We start from the raw sequence: 22,192 nt of genomic DNA, 5'->3' as shown, positions 1-22,192 counted from the left end.
ATTATCCAGCTTAACAATTTATTTCCTGAACTCTAGAGACTAAAAAACATGGGAAAAATATTTTTTTGTGCAGGGAGATCCTTTTTTTTAATTCAAAATTTGAGCTCATGACACCACACCACGACAACCATGACGATTATAATAAAAGTACTTTCTAATTGTGTCCCTTTCTCAAAGGCTGCATCCAAATCCAGCTCACAAGCCCGACTCAAAGCTGCAGTGATCAATAATTGTGTATTTACAATGGATCAAATAACTCTTTTGTGCAGGAGGAGGCTCATAATGATCCACAGAGAGTTATCACTCGACTGCTGTTACCCTCAGCTCAACAACGCCTGTTTCTGAGTCTCCCTCACTGCTCCTATCAGCCTTCTTTCTTGTTGTTTTCAGTTATAATAAACAGAGTTAAAGGGAGATTCCATGTTGGACTTTAATGTGTTACTTTTACATTATTAATATGTCAGTGTTGTGTTTACATCTTGTTGTGTTGTGTTTACATCTCAGCAAAAGAACTTTCAAAAACACCATCTAAGAGTCCACATTTATAACTACTTATCAGGGTCAAGCATCCCAGCATGCATTTGGAGAACATTGGACCTTGGAACATTAAGCCACAGGACTCTAAGCAGTATTGTTTTGCCTGATTCTGCTGAGCAATGTCCAACTAGAGCAAAGTAGATATATTAGCTGTTAATAACGGCAAGTCACTGAAATGTACAAAACTCCCAACGAGCAAGAATGGCACTCAGTAGAGCAAAGACCTCCGCCGAGGTTTACAGTCCCCTTCAATTCAATCACACTGCAGTAAATTCCACACGCTCTAAGATATCAGTTCTTCACTTGTGTAATGAAATAATTCCCTAAAATGAATGGGGAACATGTAAACACGTAAACGTAAACTGAAAAGACGACACGTAGACGATGCAGGCGAAGACGTCAAAAGAGACGAGATGCAAGAGCTTCAGGTTATCTGGGCTGATGCTGGTGTCGATGATGTAAACAACAAAATTTGATCTCCGCAGCAGATTTGAATAAGTCCTGCATCCTGTGCTTCCCTTCGCCTGAACACTCTGGAGATTTTTGTGTTGTTGTGAACGTGTCTGACTAGAGAATCTCCTGCTAGGTTTTTCATATGTGAAAAGGCAAACTCCGGAAATTGTCTGAACCCATTTGTGCAGACATTCTTCAGACTGTTTGCCTCAAAACCAACCAACAAACGGACAGAGGAGAAAACACAACACAGTGCATTTGACCTTGGTGTGTCCTGTGGCAGCTCTGGTCCGGACTGTTTCACAATAAAGATTCCTCTGGAAACAAGTAACAGCAGTCGTCTTGGAACGCATTAGTCCACAAGTATCAAAACAATGTGGCCAGAATAGCTGACGTGCAACCCGCAAAATGATCTTTCCCTCGGTGACTATGTGACATGTCCCTTTAAAATATGCGATGCAGAAGGTTAGAGACTGAAGAAATATGTGTGGTCACTGGTCACGCATCTCACCAGTGAATGGAGAGAAATGACAGTAGGACCGCAGGGAAAGGATGAATTCATGATGTGGGAAAGACAGTGTGAGTGTGTGTCGTCTAACCTGACCTGGATTAATCGTAATTGAAGACAATTTCTTGTTGACTGGTGGAGCTCTGACCTGCTGGGAATATCAGATGTGTCTGTTTTTTATGACATCAGGTCAATTCAGTGTGAAATCGCTCACATAAATTATAGAAAATGTGTGTGTGATTAGGGAAGAGGAGGCTGGTAAAATGAGACCATGTGTGATTCATATGCACAATATTGACATTGCTTGTGCATTAAACTGGAAAAAATGGGGACCATCATAAAGACCCTGATGAGCTTATAATTAGAAGTGAACACTGACCCACCATCACACACACACACACGCAGCCCAACACAAACCATTGTGATGATTTCCCCGATTCCTGCTCTTTGCGGCCCATGGACACGTTGTCAGTGGAGAGTAACTACCCGGAGCCGAGAGCTGTGACCAGGGTGCAGGCAAAGTGCTGAGAGGGCGCTGACATTTAGCTGTAGCATTGTTCCCAGTAGTGAGCCTATTAGCCCTGAGTCTGCAAACCAGTTAGTGTGTGTATGTGCAGCCACTTGGAACACCAGTGTGCCTGAAGTACTGATATTTAACCATCGCAGGCTCAACCCTCCCTCAACAGCGCTGGCAGCTGAGGAAGAGTCACTGGAGGTAGTAAAGACCATCAAAGTATGATGAAGAAAAACTTTCAAACTTTTAACACACCAGCAGAAGTCGGGAAACAATCATGTGACTTCTCAAGGGGTTTATTGGTGGTGAAACGCTCCATGACCCACAACACACAAACAGCTTACACTCCTTTACCCCCCTCCTTGACGGGGGCCACGACTGGATTTCAGGCCAATCATCATTACTCTGTGACAGGTCTAATCTTGTTACCATGGCAGCGGGGATCTCCGGTGATGGATTACGGAGGGTCAGCAGCAGCGCTCCGCGATTGAGAAACAACGAAAAAAGAAAGTCACTGTAACATTTGAACTCGGGGTAATAGGATTGGCCCAGGAGGTATAGGCACAGGGGTGCGAGAAAGGGAGCCGGGGTCACACATAACCATGGTGGTCAGCAGAGGACTTAATGGTCCCAGTGGTGTTAAGGTCAGATCAATAATACGAAGGTCAGAGGTCATTTAAAGAACTGTGCAGAAATGGTCAATCATCCTATCTGAAGGAGCTTATGGCTACTTTCTGTCAAATATTTGATAGGAGAATTTTTTGTCACAATCTAAAAAGTCTGACACTCTCCTTTGTCCAAAGATTAAAAGACATAAGACATCTGTATGTACAGTTGATAAGGTTTCATTTGTTGGAAGACAGATACAAATGGTTGCAGCTGACAGGGTGGAAAATAAAATCAAAGACATGCAACAAAGGACCCATTACACTAGAGATGTGTTCAAAATCACTCACGTGTTGTGTTCAGAAAATGGTTGTCAAAGTCTGTCCTATAATCCTTACACTCTTCTTCAAATCTACAGTTTTTTGTGACACTAGCTCAAATATTTATGGTTTTGCAGTTAAAGAGGATTGAGGAAAACATTTATATTAGCAAAGCTTCTTAAAAATGTATTCAAATAATGAATCAATCTTAATGTCCAATCAATCAAATTATATTTGTAGTGCCAATATTTACGATTTGTCTCCCAGGGCTTAACAGTGTGACATCCTCTGTCCTTAACCCTCATTAGGCTCATAAAATGCCCCACATAAATTTGTCAAGTAATTGTTTTGGAGACATTGAAATGTGTAGAACTGCAAAAGGGTACTTTTATATAAACAAAACGTGGCGCAACTAAACAGGCTTTGCGGCATGCCACTATGTTTGTAGCCACAGCAGTGACCCCTTGACCCAGAGAGTGGGTTCCCTTCTTGGATGAAGGGTCCTCGGTCGGTTCGGCACAGGCATGCAGCAGCTGCACGAGTGGTGAGTCTGCTTCGCTATCTGTCTGCTAACGTTATCTTTGCTGTTATTGGAGTCAAACACTGGTAACCGGTCCCATCACATGGAGGAGCTGTCCTGCGTTACTGTCAGTGTCAGCGCCACCATCCCTCCCTGTCAAAGTAAATCTTTTGTGTGTCCGTCGCTGTGTGTCCTGGGGTAACCGTGAGTCTCTTTATGTTATGTGTAATGTTTGAGACAGAGTCCAGAGCCATTGTGAAAAGAGACCTGCATCACCCTCCAGTGAAGCCCTGAAAAAAAAAACACCTTCAACACAAACATCGCACACTCACAGTGACTCTGCCAGTTTCCACAACCGCTTTCCGAGCAGCGTCTACAACCACAGACAAAACATGTTGACCCATACAGAATATTTAGACAATATCACTGTCCACAAGAGTGGGGAAAAGAGCACGGCCATCGCAGGATGTTTGTTTTTTTTGTAGGATAAAGGGCACTTCTCCTCACACACTGCTGCGTGTGCTTACAATAAAACGTGGAGCCGTGTTTTTTATCAAATGAACTGCGCAGCTCTATCGCTCTGTAGAAACTCTTGACCCTTGTCCACTGACTCTGTATAGCACAGGAAGTGTGCTTTTCAACACCCGGGCTTGGACTTCTGTTTGTGTAAATCTGGGGTCATAAATATCTCATTTATGTACAGTGTGTTTGTTTGTTTTTTCTCCCTCTGACACACATCCCCCCTGCGGGTTCACAAAAACATGAATCAGGATTAAGAGTGTTCACCAAGTTTACATTTTCTGTCAAACTACCAAGGTCCCTCCTTCACGTTAGAAGACTGGATACTCAAACATAAATCAGTGCCTCCCACATGAGATTGTAGAAACCTGCTTTCAAGATATCAGTATCACAACAGACTGATTATGTGGAGCTAATGACTGAACAGCATGGGAAAGTCCTCTAACCCGCCCCGATATTTACACTGCATTTTGGACCCACTGTCCCACCCTGACCCTTCGGTCATCTCCTCCTCTTCCTCTCTTTAGTGTAGCGGAGGAAGAGCCAGGACCAGAGTGGATCACTTGTAGGCCTGTCTGCCACACCCACCCCCCTCTTTAACTCACTACAACCAATTAGGTGACAGGCCATGGAGGGCACAGGCGGATGAGAGCAGGGAGATAATACTCTTCTGAATTATTCATCCTTCTGCTAAAAACTTCACCCTATACCTCCGCCCTGCCCCTGCTCTCTCACCGCACTGGTCTTCCTCTTGTTGCTGCTCTCTTCTGTCCCTTCAGACTCTCACGTGATTCTTGTCTTTGGCTACAGTGACAGTAAAGGCCAATGTGTACAATGTGTACAATGTGTACAGAGTGTTTACATGCTTGGAGGGGCAAAAGCCATCGAGAGGGAGGAGACGTGATGAATTGAAAATATCTGAATAGTGTATGTCACTTTCCCCTCAGAGGCACCCGTCTGAGCAATGAGAGGAGAAGGTCAAGCCCAGCGAACTTTCTCACCTGCACAAACTTGGACAGTGACTGTGTGAAGCAGACATGCTTGTTGTATTGTTGGCTTTAGAAAGTTAACTTGTTGTGCACTGCCCCAATTATTCTTTAAATCTGATTATGACAACAGCACATCATAAAAACAAATCTTAAGTCCACTCTCTAAATTGCTAAGTGAAACCAAAACTAAGCAGATCTACTGTAGACAATTAAAAGACATGAAACTTGGCATGGTCCAGACTTACAGGTGTAAAAACGCCTCAAGACAGAGGAATAGAGACTTATAGTAAAACACATATAGTATGGAAATAGATGTATAAATAGAAATAGAAGTGGACGGGAGAAGGACAAAGTAGTGACGACCACAAGGAGCGAGTATCAGACAGATAGATAATGGGAAAAAATAGTGGACACGAGACAGAAGGAGGTGGCTGAATAATGGATTGGACAGACGAGGGGACGGTGAGAAGAAGAGAGCCAGAATGGAAAAGAGGGAGAGAGAGAGGGATGAGGTATCGTCTGTGAGGTCTCATCACACACTTGCTGACATTGCTTTAATCTCAGGGCCAAGAGGAGAGCAGAGGGCCCGCCGTCGCACGCACTCACGCACGGAACATGTTGGGACAGATTTACCGTGTGTCTGTGTGTGTGTGGAGCGACGCTAGCGGAGTAACGGGAGTAAGAAACACATACGAGTCAGGCAGGACTCCTGCGTGACATCATAACATACAAAACTGAGGACACTTTAATGTGACAGCTTTATGTTTTTTTTTGTTTGTTTGTATTTCACACTTTTACATAGCACCGTTCATCACGTCATAATACATGTCTGTGCGTTCTACAGCAAAACATGTTTCGACAATCGGCCGAAGTGTTCTCACCATCAATAACACTTCATCGTGTTCAACCTCGGATGTGGAAAAAGAGGTGTGAATTAGTGTGATGTGAGGCCTGAGCAGCAACTCAAGAGGTAGAGGGGTTGTGTAGTGAACAGAGGGTTCTGCTTCACAGTGTGTTGAAGTGTCCTTGAGCAACAATGGCACTTGATGTTGCATCATTAGTGTTTTGGAATGTTCTTAAACACCATGACAGATTGACAGGCTAGAACTTTTAATATGTAAATCAGTTCATTTCGAGGATTTGCAAGAAACAATACAAAATTGGAAAGAACTCTCTCTCCCAGGGAGGTTGTAGCCTCCGCATGCGGGTCACTACCAGATCAGCTATCAGGCACCCCCCCCCGCATGCAGGGTAGAGTCCTCCTGCAACTGCCGTAGGTTCAATTCCAACCCGGCCCTTTTGCTACGTGTCTTCCCCGATCTCTCTCCCTATTTCCCGCTGTCTGATCTATCAATAAAGGTGAAATGCCCCAAAAATACAAATACACAGGAACCTCTGTATGGAGTGTCTTTCCTGGATAGATAACAGCAAAGAAAAGGAAAATGAGGAGGCATTGAAGTGGAGAGGAAAAAAACTGTGGTGAAAAGGGTAGAAAAACAGACAAATTGACGCAGATAAGAGCACGAGAAGGCACAAAGTTCTTATGGAAATAGAGATACCAGAGCTGAGAGGCCGATCACAACAACAGGAATTTAAAAAGCAAGTGTCACACGGGAAAAGAGGAAATGACACTTCGATCAACGGAAGCAATTGCGCAAATATAAGACATTTTAGAGAACGGGAGGAAAGAATCCATGAAAAAACAATCTCATGAGAGTAGCAGGCAGCCTAAGCAATTACGTGTCCGTCATTAACATTTGATTATTGTTTATGCTCTGCCCACAGTGCCATTGGCCACACATTTAAACACACACACACACACCATACACATATAAAATCTCCATAAACCTGCACATGCATGAATGCACACCCATTTTGCAAGTGTGCACACGCCAATCAAGACCTTCTCTGACCGCATGCACACGCAGCCACGTAAGCAAAGGCGAACGCACACGCGACCACAGTGTATACACACACTGCAAAGCGCTTTCTGCAGACCTTATAAATACTGTCCCACATTGTGATTTTGTTTGAGCGCCGTCTCCATGGCGCTGCTTCCTCACATGTTTATAGTGACGGCCGTTATAAATTAAAATTATCTTAACAACACTTAAGCTGGGCTGTGCATGCGGCCGCAGCCAGGCAGGGACAACAGCAGAGAGACACAGAGGCCTAACGTGGGCTAAGAGACAGACACTGAGCAGAGGGGGACTATCGGAGAGAGAGAGAGAAAGAAGGAACAGAGGTCGCTCTAAACTGAAAGGAAGATGTTAAGCAGCACTTGACAAAGGTTCACTGAAAAACCTGAGGGTGTTTTGGTGATGGTAGGTTGCCGGGTTTCGCCTGCACAGTCATGCAGCCTCCTCATCCTGAAAACTTATATCCATAGAGCTCATGTGCCTGATGGGCTTCAAATTACAAACACGTGGACAAGGAAAAAATCTAATACCAGAAAAATAAGCAGAGAGAGAGACACAGTGATATACACAAGCTGTTGGGGCTGGAACTACACACATCAATGAGACCGGCCCACCTCTGCAGGGATATGATCTGTCTTCACTCACCCCGAATTAAGTTCAATTTTCATTCAACTTTTACATGCCTATCAAGATTAGTTTAACATCAGATCATTTTCGATTAATATTCAAATTGATAAAAATGACTGTTTTAATGGATTTTATATAATCTTTTTTAACTACGTGATAGAGCACCTTGCTTTGCCTGGTTTTCTGGATCAGCCAACGATGGATATTGATGTGAAAATATAAAGTAATAAAAGTCAAGATGAAGGATTTTGGCCATGTGACCCATGACATGTCACTCCAAGCATTTCCTGTTATATTTAGATTTCAATCTGAGTTATGCACCAGTAGCTAAACCTTTCACCTTTCACTTATCTTTAAATCCCAGAGTCACTGTCACGTAGCGAATTAGATAAGAAGGACTGGCGTTCCCATGCTTACTCCTTACCAGCGGTTAACTACAGGGTTAGTTTCCACATTATTCGGTATCTGCTGATCATCGGCATTTGTAGTCGCAGCCGCCCATTAGGGTCAGGCCTTGAGTGTGCTGCTGATGGATAATGGCAAAGCTAAAGCTATTGATTTATTTTTGCGTTATGGTCTCCGCAGACGCTGGCGACACACTGACCCTGCCTATAAGCACTCTTCGACACTTCACTCACACTGAACACCTCGATGAACTCACGGCACCCTGACTGCCCCAGCCCACCAAGACCTGAATCTTCTTTTGTCAATGAAAGGTGGTTCTCAATGATCAAAGCTCATTGAGAACCTGACCATGGACCATAGAGAAGAAACTCACATGCTGAGCTGCTGGGAATGGATTCTGTACACGAGCCCAGGCGTCGGTCAGTTCTCTGATTTTGTAATCAAACAGGATTTGGCGGCTCAGTCGTGCAGCAACTTTGCAACATTCAGAGAAGATGAGAGCACGGAGTAGGTTTCCCATGGCTTTTGACTTATTACATTTCCAGTTATAAGAGGCAGACTTTACTGACAGGGCCGTCTATTGTCGCCAAGGTCCTGATTGTCCTGTTTGACTTATCGGACGGGCTGCAGGGTTTTGACAGTCCGGTGTAACATTGATTTAAAACAGCACAGAGTGAGAACCAAAGTCGTGTTAGCACCGACTTCCAAGAGAAAGCTTCCAGATCAGCCGAGTGGAAAGGTGCTTGGTGATATTTTGCAGCGAAACAAAGGAAGGTTGATCAATAAACATAAATCAGGACTGAACAAGTACAGTGAAATCTCGTCTGACGATTTCTCTTTCTCTCATGCTTGTGGGTGGGAGTTTGCAACGGTACAAAACAACATTTGTTCCTCCTCCTCATTGGTTGTTCCTCCAGGCAGATTAGTACAACCCATATTTACCTTCATTGTTAAGCATCCTCCAGTGGCTGTGGTACTTAAGATGGGAGCAAAGAGGAAGTCCCAATTAGGAGGAGGGTTGGAGTGGGTGGATGGATCAATACAAGACTCTGACACAGGAAGTCAAGTCAGCCTCCTGTTTAAAACTGAGGGTCACTGTTTTTTACTTGACTGTTTCACAACCTTTTTTATTAGTGTAACCATGACACAAAAGGTCCTCAAATATTGAAGTAGTATGTATTTTGAATCCAAACCCTAATCATAACTCTTTACCTAAACCTACCCAAAGATACAAGTGCTATTTCAGGTAGAGTCACATCAGAGCTTTGGGACAAACAACTTATATACTCATTCAGGTTTGTAGACTTAAAAGATATGCTTCACAAATTAGTCTGAATTACTGGGTAAGTACTGGTAGGTTAAAAATAGGTGCATTCAATAGAAGTGTTTTGCTTTGAACTGGTTAGGAGGCTGGTTACATGAACAGCATTGTAGACTGGACAACAATGTAGTCCTCTGACAGGGGACACTTTGTCAGTATTTACAGCTCCTGTATTACGTCTACTTGAGAAGATTTGCCAGCACTGCAAAAATCGCCAATATCATATTTTGCAGATACAGAGGTGTAATCATAAAATACACAGTAGAGGGGGAGCTGTCTCTGGACGGTGAAAGCAGGTCTGAAGTGTTTAGAATTAACTTGTCAAAATAAACTCCTGGCATGTCCCTTGGACCCTCCGAGCCAAATGTCACAGTCCTGGCCCGCTTTAGCATCAATAACATTACATGAGCAACACACTCCAACACCCCCGCTGATCACCTATCTGCACGAGGATGAGAGACCACTGTGTGTGTGTGTGTGTGTGTGTGTGTGTGTGTGTGTGTGTGTGTGTGTGTGTGTGTGTGTGTGTGTGTGTGTGTGTGTGTGTGTGTGTGTGTGTGTGTGTGTGTGTGTGTGTGTGTGTGTGTGTGTGTGTGTGCGTGTGTGTGTTGTGCCCTATTCCTGAGTTAAAGTAAGCACAATGAGCAGAGCTGGAAACTGAGGGAGAAACCTGATTCCTGGTCAGCCATCCCAGGACAGATCAGTCCCCTCCCCAGGGGAGACACATTTTGCCCCGAAAGGAGAAATTAATACGCCGACAAGCCTCAACTCTCCCCTCTCTCTCTCTCTCTCTCTCTCTCTCCAACTCTCCTCTTCGTACCTTTCTATCCGCACGTGTACCCAAATCCCTCGTCCTGTCACAAAACCTTCATTTCTTTGAGGGGCGAAAACGTTCTGAACCGAAACAGAGATGTTTCTTACATTTTAATCTACTGTCTCTGTGCATTCTGTTTCCCCGAAACCTTTTCTACCACCCGTTCTCTCATTGTTGGCTTAGAAGAAACTACCTTTACATCCAAGTCAAGAAACATTTACCCTGGTTTTGAGTGTCCTTGAGCAAGACACAAGATCCCTACCTTCTCCTGAGCTGGTGACGTAGTAGAGGACGAGCAAAAATAGAACTTTTCTACAGGAATCCATATCAGTATTATATTATCATTATTAGCAACCAAATTCATGCTTCTGTTTGTCCTGTGTCACACACATATCGGTGTGTTAGCAGGTAGCAAGCCTGTCTAAAAGGGGAAAGCTACAGTGGGACAGGCCAGGACGTTAAAGCAGTTGCTTGATGATGTGAATTGAAAACTGTGGAACACACAGGCCAGGTGTACAATTTGTAAAGGGTAAAAAAAAACACATCTGGATAACGTAGGGGCATGTGCAGATGGTGTAATCAGTGTAATTTAGTTAAATAAATCGAATGAAAGACACTTTTCATTCGGGAATAAGAAATTTAAATAATAAATCTTTTTCAAACTTACTCCTTCACCTTTGAGATTAAACTTAATGGTTTTACTAGGACTGGGCAATATGGCCAAACTAATTTTATACCAGCCGATATCGACACTTTTTATGATAATGTCACATTATCATTTCTTTTAAGTTTAAATAAAACATTTTACAAATTTGAGGTAGTTAGCATTACACCGATATATATTGGAGTTTTGTTATATTTTTTAAAAGTATGTTGCAGTAATTATAGATATTGTTTTATTTCCCAGCCCTAGGTTTTATGGTTTTAATCCACTAAAGGCCTTTAAGCTGTATATCCCTGATGACCTGCCGCCCTCTCAGGAAGCACATCTGCAACTGGACGAGAAAGATTTAAATGACCTTGTGCTTTTTTCCAGTAAAAATCTGAAGAACAACGTCCAATCCAGTTACATTGGCCTTGGTATTATTCAGAGATCGACTAGATGTTGGTTCCTCCTTCACTCAAATCAAAGGAAATGCCATAAGGGCCATTTCAAAGAGGCATGACTGGAGCTTCACTGTTGGTGCATCAGTAGAGAGTTTTAATACTGAACATTCTTCATCTTCCCAAGTAAATCTCCAACGAATTTAATGGTTGTGTAAATTAAGTTAGTGAGTAATAATGTCGTCGCAACTTCTTAAACTTCTTATGCATTTTTTACCATTTTTCCTTATTATCTATATATTCATATTTATCATTTAACATGTTCTCTATAGCAGGTCTTGCATACTCTTTGATTTGCATGAAAAGCCAATAAGGTTTGAATGAAGGAAAGGAGGAGAGATATAGAGGAGGCAGGAAAGGGGAAGTCAATTAGAAAGGGTAATACAGCAAATGAGAGATGATATTTTCCACTCAGGAGGAAAGAGAAGGAGGGACTGATGGAGGAGAGAGAGACACAATGAAGAGCTGAGGCATTTGGGCCATAAAGGATTCTTAATGGAGCAGAATTTACACAACCTGCTGAGCTGAACAGATAAAAAAAAAAACAGCAGCGGTAAATGAACAACAAGCCTCCAATCTGCAGCCCAGAGCCGGTTACAGCCCCACACAAAGTGCCGAGTGGCTTTCTCTCACGTCACCATTTTACGGTGCCCCCCCCCCCCCCCTACCTCCTTCTTTCTCTGTTACTTAGTCATCAATAAAAACACATTCATGCTAACTAAAAAAAAGGAAACAACCAAACAAAAAGCTATTTTCTGACGTGGCTCACACCATGAATAATAAAAAAAGGTGCGACACCAAATGCGTCAGTGGTTTCCCGAGGGTCCTGGAGGAAGGGGTGGGGGGGTTGTACAACTTTAGTGGATTTCTCGCTGCGTGGTTGAAAGCCTGGAAAAGCCGACCAGACTGTTTCAATGACCCCGCTGGAATAGCTCGCTCACGTTGGAGACAAGAGGGAGGAAAAAAACTGCAAGAATAGACAGAGGGAACCCATTCAATCAACAAGCTGCCTGAGCGAAAGGACTTTAATAATGTCAGAAAGGCAATTTGACTATAATGAAAAGCTTGCAAGAGGCATTCTGTGTACCACACAAAAAGGTTGTGTGAAGATCAATTAACCATAACCACATAGATATTTCACAGCCTCTTTGAGCAAACCAACAGTGGGGAGGTTATGGAGAGCATTAGGCCGCCCGGCTCCTGTTGTGGGTATCTCCCTCCACATCTATAAATAATGTGGCTTTAGGCCCAAGCTTTCATAAACACACGCCATCACTGGTGAGGGTGCCATAAAAGGTGAAGGGATTCCAGCACGATGTGAAAACTAAAGGGTTTCTTCAGCAAAGGCTCGCCGAGCTCCTGTTTCATAGCAAAGGGTCAGAGAGAGAATTAAGTGTCGGGGCAGTTGGACTTGAGGATAAATAATGCATCATTAAGAGCTGCAACAGATTGGAAAGCACTAGAGTGTTCTCTGATGCGTTCAGTTATTGAAGTGTATTTGTTTAAGTTTACACTCAAATGGATGGATGGATGGATGGATGGATGGATGGATGGATGGATGGATGGATGGATGGATGGATGGATGGATGGATGGATGGATGGATGGATGGATGGATGGATGGATGGATGGATGGATGGATGGATGGATGGATGGATGGATGGATGGATGGATGGATGGATGGGCCAACAAACCATCTTGACTTTTATTGATGGCACTGTTCAAATATTTTTGCTTCATTTCTGGATAGTGGGAGGAAGTGTGGCAACACCGTCTATCCGCTATCTCTCTGCTTTGTCCACTTCTCCTGAGCCACTATTGTCCAAGTGATTTCACAAGCTGAGTCGTCCTCATGGCAAGTAAAGTCAGTTTGTATGTTTTCATTCATTCAATCAAAGAGCTCCTCAGTGAACAACTACTTTTAAAGACATTTTCTCACACAGATGATACTGTTCAAGCTGCGCAGTAAGCCCACGTATAATTTGGCCCATCATCTCTGCTGCACCTCTATAAGACATGAATAATAAAATCCAATCAATCACCCGGGCTGGTCAGTGCTCAGGCTCGACTCTTTTTCCTGCACATCCACATGTACTATTACTGCACTGACGGTAACAGAAGCCAGAGCCAACATCCAGCCACGACTTAACTTCTTGGGTTTCTACTGTGCTGGATTTAGTGTGCACTGTGTGGTATTCCCTGATCAGAGACTGGTGGCATACACTGGAGTTATATGGATGTGAAATCTTGAATATTTTCAAATAGTTCTATTAATTCAATTAATAAAAAATCTATATTTGCAGAAACTCAAAGCTTCTATGTCTTAACTGTGCACATTTTTGGAAAGCTCTGCATTTTACAACCCAAACTTTCTTGTTTCTTTCTTGTGGAAACTTTAGCAGACTTTACCAGCTCAGACAAGCCAAGCAGCCCTCCTGCTGACATTGTGCGTTTACTGCAGTTGAAACAAAGAGAAGAGATTCAAAGGTGACAAAGAGGTCTCAGGATTTTACTGTGAATGGCGGAAGGGACCAGAACAAGGCACGAGGCACTTAACATTTCAAATGGCCCACGCATCATTTGAACCGGAGCCTTGGTGAGTACATGAAGCTGCAGTGTGTCCATGGAAACGGAACAGGTTGGCAAGCAAAGGAATTTCTTTAATAGTGAGTTTTTCTGGGAAAACTATCTTTTGGAAGGTGGTAGAGGAGAGGAGAGAAGAGGAGAGCTGGTGGACTGGCAGGAGAGAGTTTTCTGATCCAGAGGAGACAGCTGCACATAGAAATGGGAAACAGTTCATCATAATGTAACCTGAGCCGTTCAGTGGGCAGGATGTTAAATCTCCCAAAACCTTTGTGTACGCAGAGGAATCCGTCTGTGTGAGGCAGCATCTTATGTGCAGCTGTGACAGCAATAAGGAGGGTTGAGAAGTGTGGTGGGACTTAAGTGGATGCCCACGGAGAGACATTATTGTGGAGAGCCGCCTCACCTCTTTCCCAAACACACACCTGCGAGAGGGAAGCAGCGCATCTGTTCCAGCCTCCGCGGTTACAATTGAGGACTAATTAAAGGATCTGGGGAAGTTAGCGCAGCGCTCCACACAGCAGTGTACAGCTCAATTTAATTACAATAGATCAACGCCGCCTTAATGGAGCTTCATTGTACAAGGAATTTGCCGCGCACATGATACGGCTCCCAGCATGCTGAGCAATTCACGTGTAATTAATCAAAACAAATGCACAGCTCAGGGTAATATCATATCATGGGAACGATGTGCTCGGGTAAGACATATGTGCGCCCAAGTTATTTCATGTCAAAGTGCAGGCCTAGTACGTTTTAAGTCTCAGGTACAGACATTAAAAGAGACCATCACATGAGCAGCTGGCTTCCAAAGTCTAACCGTCTATGAGGCCATGGCATCTGAAACATGATCTGAGCACCTCCAGGCGCCGGCCGTGCTTCAGTCAGAGAAATAACAACACAGGCCGAGCTGCCATCCACTCTGACACCATGTAATAACAGGGAAAGTGTCACCAATAACCTGCAAGAAAAGGCCGTGGCTCTAAGTGAGAGAACCCCCACGGAGGAGCAGGACATGTTGTTCTGCGTCTGCTACAAAGACATGTTTCCAATGTCGATGGGAAAGATAGGGGAAGATACCGACAGTGTAAGAAAGTGAAAGCACCAGAGGCTATATGGATTTCGCCGACCTGCAGTCACTGATGTGCCAGAGGTGTATGAAGAGAACACATGCGAGTCGTGGCCCCCGGTGGTGGGATTTCCCTCCGTTATAAACATGGTGATGGCATTGGCAGGGGGACAGCTGCACTCGTCTAAACAACAGCACACAAACGCTGCCCTGGTCCAAGGAGCTCCCACACATAATGCTCTGTCCACACCGTGCCAGACGCAGACACTGCTGGAAGACAGCTGCCGGCGCACAACTGTCCCGGCCTTCACTTGGGAAGGAACTGAAACACACTAAGTGAACTTTCACTTTAAAGAACACCTTTCATTCACACCAGGCTTTCTTTATAACTGTTTCCCCTCAGTTAAATCACATCTGAGACTGTGACAAATTCAATGAAGCAAAAAGTCTATACAATTTGAGTTTATGTCCTATATGTTCAATGGTTTTCAACTGGGGATCAGCCAGGGTGTCTGTGAAAAGTTTGTAGATCCCTCCACTAAAATGATCATGATACGAATGTTGACATGTTGAAAAAACTTTTAATAAATGTCTGATACCTTCTTAATACATTTCTCTTGTGTTTTTTCTTCCACATATTTAAAGTAAACCTGTGGGCCATGTTAACTCATCCTAATTAAACAAGCACTGCATGCTTTACATGTTGTTCCTTCTCCGAGGGAAGCAGGCAGCACCAGTGAGCTCATACTTTCCCAGTGTTTACATGTTGTATACATTATGGAGCACATGGGACAGACAGTTTAACACCCTGACAGAAGAGGGGGGGGGCGTGCTTTAGGTTGCCGTGCATGTGCGTAATTGGTGAGGTTTTTAGCCTGTTTGGGTTAAAAAGCTCTCACATGCACGGCTCAGGGCTCACAGTGGGTTGAAGAGGCGGTGGACTAGTGGCAGAAACTTGGACTATGGTCAGAAAAGGTCTCTGGTTCGTCTCTGGTTCGACTCCACGGAGAAACAACAAAAAGATGAACCTAGATTGATCTGTCCAAAAATCCAAGAGGATTCTCCCTACCCTGTCTAGTGCCCCTGAGCAAGGCACCTTACTCCCCTAACATCTGCTGCCCAGGCGCCGTACATGGCTGCCCACTGCACCAGATGGGTTAAAAGCAGAGGTTAAATTTCCCCTTGCATGAGTGTGCCTGTGCATGTCTGTGCATGTGTGTGGGATAATAAACTGTATCTTAATCTTAATCTTAAATTATTTTTCATCTGAAATGTTGCAACCACCAAGTCCAGTCAAGTGTCATGGTCATATGTGAGTGTGTCTCCTGGCGTTACTTCCCAGTATGATGTGAAACTTGTGACAATCAGCAGGTTTCAACCATGTTTAGATTTTTTTTTTTAAGTGGCCAATTACCCCCTGTGGATTTGGATGAATTCGATTTAACCTCCAGGCTCCTCCTGATGATCTGATCATCTAATGAGAGGGACCCCGTGTTGAGATGATGCATGGACGCCTGGTTAATTGGAGAATTCATCAGATGACTGCTGGTGTAAACTGATCACAACACATGGACAACAAAGTCAGGTGGAGCCTCTCTGGCAGCACGTGGCTCTAACTTTATGAGACTTTGGAGTTTTGGGATCATGTGGTCTCATGTATAAAAGTTATAAACTGGTGGTGAACTCACATGAACGCGTGGTAGATGAACGCCCATCCTCTCGGCCTCTCCAGCACGTTGTACAGGCAGTTCTGTAGCTTCCTGTAGCGCTTGTTGGAGGCGGCGGCGTGGCCCCGGGGTCCCGGGGGTCCCGGCCGGGGGGTCCCCAGCAGCCCGGTGCGGTGGGACGGGGGTGCGCGCTCCGGGCTGGACGGCTCGCTCCGCTCCGTGTGCACCGCGGTGAGAGCCACGAACTCCACCCGCCGGTCGTCGCTCGGAGCCCCGGGGCTCAGCATCCTGACGCCGCCGTTGTTCGACGGGCTTCCCAACATCCTCCGGGTTCGAAACTTGGGGTTTGGAGACTTCTCACTGGATCATCGGCAAAGTTTGCGCCCGACACTAGTCATGGTCCGGTTTGTCAAAGTGCGACTTGGAGAAAGTGGTTCCACCGGTCAGAGCTCGGGAGCCGGGATCATCTCCCGTGGTCCGGTTCGGTTTTAAAGTTCTCTGCGAGTCACTGAACAGCAGGAGAAAAGATGCGCAGGACCTGGAGAAGTGACGTGACCTTCAGCATGTTCAGGAGTCAGATCCGAGGGGAGAGTGACCGGGGGGCAGAGGAGTCCGGGGGAAACAGGCTTTTAAAGTGAGCTGCTAATGAGCTGTCACCGCTGTGCAGAAAGAACAACAATCAGTCCGAGTGAAGCAGCTTAAAAACACACTTTAAACAAGCGACTCACAAAGCGCACAGAGGATCTGCGCCATCCCAAACAAACTCCCACCAGCCCACAACTGCCTCATCAAGTTGCTCTCTGCTGGTCCTAGAGCTGGACTTGTCGGATTGAAGCCCCCCCACGGTCCTCAGCCTGCTCTCCCCTCCTCATGGTGGGGGTCGGTCCGCTCCAGCGGCTCCTCCGCTCCAGCGGGCGGGGTGCAGCGCGCACGGGAGAAGCCCATCTGTGCCCGCGGTGTCAAAAGAGTCCCGGGAAAAAGTGCTGTGAAAAGGTCACATAGACGCGATGTCTGCATCCGGTGGGGTTTGTTTTGGTTAAAAGCGCTTATAAGGGTGGAGGAGAGAAAACAGGCTTCGCTCCCCGGACGAGAGGAACGCACAGAGCAGGAGGAGCAGGAGGAGGCGAGGGAGTGCAGGAGGTGCACGGGAGGAGGGTGAGGTTTCTCTCCTGTGCACTGGAGGAATGAGAGGTCCCGGGTGGAGCTGCTGACTGGGACCAGAAGTGTGCCTTGTGCACTGATCACTTCTGCACAATTACTACAGAGTCACGGTAACAGCAGTTTACTGGGGCCACTTTTGTTTATATGGGACAGGGCTGGAGCAGAGACAGGTGCAGGGGGGGCACACACACCAACAATGGCCACCACTGCCTCCTCCTCCTCCTCCTCCTCCTCGTGTGGACAGAGCTTTTCTAAATCTATGACACACAACAAGTTTGTGGTTATGGCACAACTCCTGCGGTTATGGCGCATGGTGCTCACCTGTCAGTTATTATATTATCTATTGTATAGTCAAATACTTATATTTATACCTCTACTATATATCATATCATATTATATCATACTCTCTGTATAGGCTTTGTATATATAAGTCTATATAAACATATTTATACATGTGTACATGTTATTATTATTATTATATTTACTATTATTATTATATATACTGTTGCTGCCATTATTACTATATACTGCTATTATATTGGTATAATTACTATCATATACAAATATATATTATGTTATATTATATACTATATATACTGTACTATTTTTATATACTGTCTAACAATAACATTACCATCATATCATCAGTACTATTACCATCATCTTGCCACTGCACCTTATCTACCTATTTATCTTGTGCTTCTGTTTTTATTCTTTCTACCTCAATATTTTTTATTTTATTCTATTGTATTGTATTTTATTGTATTCAAATATACCGGCTGCTATGACGACTTAATTTCCCTTCGGGGATGAATAAAGTAATCTATCTATCTCCTCCTCCTCCTCCTCGTGTGGACAGAGCTTTTCTAAATCTATGACACACAACAAGTTTGTGGTTATGGCACAACTCCTGCGGTTATGGCGCAAGGTGCTCACCTGTCAGTGGGGCCCTGGGAGGAATGCATTGTGAGGGGGTCCCCCAAAGTCCTGCCTGCTGCTAACCCAGGGCCTCATCAGACCAGCGGTGACACCAGCAGATGCCAGGATAGTGACACAATGTGTGTTCGAACCTGACACACACCTCTGCTCGGCCGGATCAGAAAGTTTGGGCTTCAAAACAAACAGTGCGTTTGCTCTTTTTCCACAATCACATCCCTCAGGCGTCCGCTGGAGTAAACGCAAGGAGACGGAAATCTAAGCAACACCTATGATCGATCGTCTCAAATAAAATGTTTATCATCGCTTGCTCTGCACCAAACGGAGACTCATGTGCCTCAGACATGTGTTTGGCATTGTGTACGTTTTACAGTGTTCCATAACAACATCACGGGGGGGGGGAGGGGGGTACTCATGCTAAGTATGTGCGCTCCTGTCCAATGTGCCTGCTGCTCTGTGGAACATGTAGGTCTGTGGAATGACGTGTGGGAATGCGGCTGCAGTCTCTCACAAGGCACGAATCTAGACGTTATTCCCAGGCTCCTCTCCCGTTGCATAACTTTACTTTATACTAATCCTTATCTTGGAGTCAAACGGAATTAACCTTTTCACAGCACTGTGTTGCAGAAACTTAACATGACAAACCAGATGGAAATGTAAAGTCAAACTGTGCATTCGAAGTGAACTACAATGTAGTTTACAGGACACATATTTTAATTTACTTAACATAATTAATTTGTTTCATAAAGGACCTAATCCCTCCAGCCTGTGCTACAGTTACATTGCATTTGAAGCATTTATTTAGTGCAGAGCGCAGTCAATTACTGATTGAATTTGGGATGGACATTGAACATGGCATCAAAACCGTTCAGAAACTTTTCCTTTTAAACATCAGTTAATTCCAGGGGTGAATCCGTCGGTGGGCCCAGGGGGGGGGGGACTGGTGCTAAGTGAAATCTGATTGGGACCTGAAATAACCCTGTCATGTCAGTAGTCTTTAAAAACAGTCACTTACTGGCAGTGCTAATAATAACAACTTTTTAAAGAATTTAAATTTTAAAAACTTTTAATTTATCAATTAATAAAAATAAATTCAATGATATGTGACTTTGTTCAAAGCCTTAGAGATAACAGTGAACAATGAATGAATTAAATGTGCACCTTACTGAATTAGTAATTGTGCATGGATGTTGGACTTGTAATTGTGGCCCCCTTTATGGCCCCTGATTAAGAAAACTCTAGATCCGCCACTGACTCATTCCATAATGAAATAGTAAACAACTACTTAAAAACTTGTTTCTAAAAGATTATACAGAAATTTTGATACTGTGCTGGCGTTTATAGTATTAGTAAAGGTGAACATAAATCTTAACCTAATAAATATTATTATATCTGAACTTAATTGATATGGTGAAAATGTGTGGACTGGGCTTTTAAAAGGGACAAAGTGGAAACCAACTTTTCCACACCCGCAACTCTCACCAAAGGCGTGAGTAATATTTCTGCCTTCTTGGAGAGCAACACAGATGTAAACAATAGAAAGAGGATTCTAATTCCATCTAAGAATCCTGTGAACCCTGACTCCCCGACAATGAAAGCAGGAGAACATCAACACGGCAACATCCTGTACTGGGGATCTCCCACTACATCCCTCCCTCTGCCAGCGTGTTAACTGCTCCTCCTCCCATTGGTCCTGCCTCTCCTCCAAATGAGGTCACGGACAGACGGCAAAGGAAGGAGGTGTTGATGGACAGAGGAGCCCTGCTTGGACCCTCTGGGATTGACATCAAAGTTTCGCCGAGGAAAAGCCACGCTCCTTCACAGTGCCAGCCCTGCTCCAGTGTTACTTTCATTCAGTACTGTGCCAGGCCAGGCCGGGGGGGATCCAGCACGGCCTCTGGGCTAAAGGCCGCCGGGTGACAACACACGACAGCTGAGCAAGGTCAAAGGCTGTAAAACTGTCAATGTGGAGCGGACGGTTCAATCCACAAATGCACAAGGAGGAGCTCACACAATCGTATAACCTGGCTCATCAACAACTTGTGTACCACGGGTGGAATCACAGGCAGGGATGACCCGGAGGGGGGTCCACAGGGGTCCGGCATTAGGAGGGGACTGTTGTGTGTTCTCTTGAAGCCCACCTCTCCCATCTCTGTTGTTTTTCCACTGCACTCCTCACTCCGAGCATTCACTCACGCCCCACAGAGCCCACTGAGCTGCTGGAGTCGACAGCCACTCAGGGGGAACTTTAAAAATACTCACATCAGCAATTGTGTACTACATATAGTACAGTGCAAACTCAGTGCGTACGACCCCCCACCACCCTTGTGTTTCCGCTGCGCACTCTGACGTTTACTTGCACTCCTTAATGGCTTTCCCACGCCACACTATTGTTTGCCTTTGTTTTCTCTTCTGCTGTTTCATCTGCTTCCCTCTCTTTAGCACAGACTCTATTTCTCTGATGGAAGACTTCCGAGGGAAGACGGGAGCATGGAGGGTCGGATGAGCTGTTGAGACACCGTCTGTTGTGTGTTGTTGTTGTTGTTGTGATTACTCTGGTTCTAGTCTTTGTAGAGACGGGATGACGTCCCCTCAAACAGTCCCGTGTTGGGAGCGAGAACCTCCCGTTGAGCAACACACTCCTGCTGTCATGTAGACACTGTAAAAATGTCAACTGACAGGAAGCAGCTTTCCCTACGTTCATCACTGTGACGCTCTCTGCAACATGAATGAGTCGAGTGTCCAGCACAACACGCAGAGACTCAGGGAAGCAGGCAGGAAGTTACAGTGAGTCGGGCACAGACCTCGCTCTGTGGCTCATTCATGAGCGCTCTGAAGCCCCTTTGTAGCCCACCACCACTCTCAGTGCTTTTAACAGAGCTGAGTGAGCAGCAGGCTTCTGCTGTCACTGACGGCCATTCAGAAAGGGGTGGAGGTGCACCGCAGCGTAGACACTACCTCACCTCTGTGCGCAAAAACAACCTCAAACCATACAACTCTGGGCTATTAAAAGACTGAGTGAATCAGACTCAATCGTTACACAGACACACTAATGAAGTCCATGGGTTTGACAGTATAAAGCATGTGTTGCAGTCGACTCTGGAAGAAACAGCCCCAGAAATTCAAAGAATTCAGTTTGTTTTAAAGGTGCAAGTTAGTTGTAAATTTTAGTGAAACAAATATTTTGAATCTTTTATTCAAGCCGTATGCATTTTGGGGGGCTGAGTCCAAAGATGTCGATATCAAACCTTCATGACAAAGAAAAGTAATTGATGCTTGAAATTTAGCAGTTTAACCATAAACTCTATAAATAACTATAAAGAAAAGCAAAAGCATCTAAATATGAAAAATACACATCCTTTCTGCAGTGTTTACTCATAAAATTGTTAAAGTGTTCATAACAGCAAGTATTAATGCAGATACTGAAATCTGTGTCTGTGAGGGGCTCAAATTGGCCAATCAGCCAATTGATAAATAATTCGAGCTCTATTATTTACATTAACATGATTTAACACAAACTCAAGTCTGGAACAGTTTCTGCATTTCTTTCTCTTCACTATAGCAAACAATATATTACCCTTGAAAACACTCTTTCAGGCTTTTTTGAACCAAATCCTTATTTCAT

The 22,192-nt window shown here is 44.5% G+C and overlaps 1 protein-coding gene across 1 annotated transcript in view; it reads right to left on the bottom strand.

Moving 5' to 3' along the window:
• LOC133026220 (potassium voltage-gated channel subfamily KQT member 4) overlaps positions 1-16,793 on the bottom strand; it is a 39,670-nt gene extending 22,877 nt beyond the window's left edge. Inside the window, exon 1 of the mRNA XM_061093087.1 lies at positions 16,492-16,793. Within this exon, the coding sequence (XP_060949070.1) occupies positions 16,492-16,793 (302 nt within the window). The remainder of the gene's footprint in view (positions 1-16,491) is intronic.
• Positions 16,794-22,192: the final 5,399 nt, after the last annotated feature.

This window comes from Limanda limanda, chromosome 19 (genome assembly GCF_963576545.1).
Source record: "Limanda limanda chromosome 19, fLimLim1.1, whole genome shotgun sequence".
Taxonomy (NCBI): Eukaryota; Metazoa; Chordata; class Actinopteri; order Pleuronectiformes; family Pleuronectidae; genus Limanda; species Limanda limanda.
Note: the sequence above shows the minus strand (reverse complement) of the source record. Positions and strands in the feature narration are given on the sequence as shown.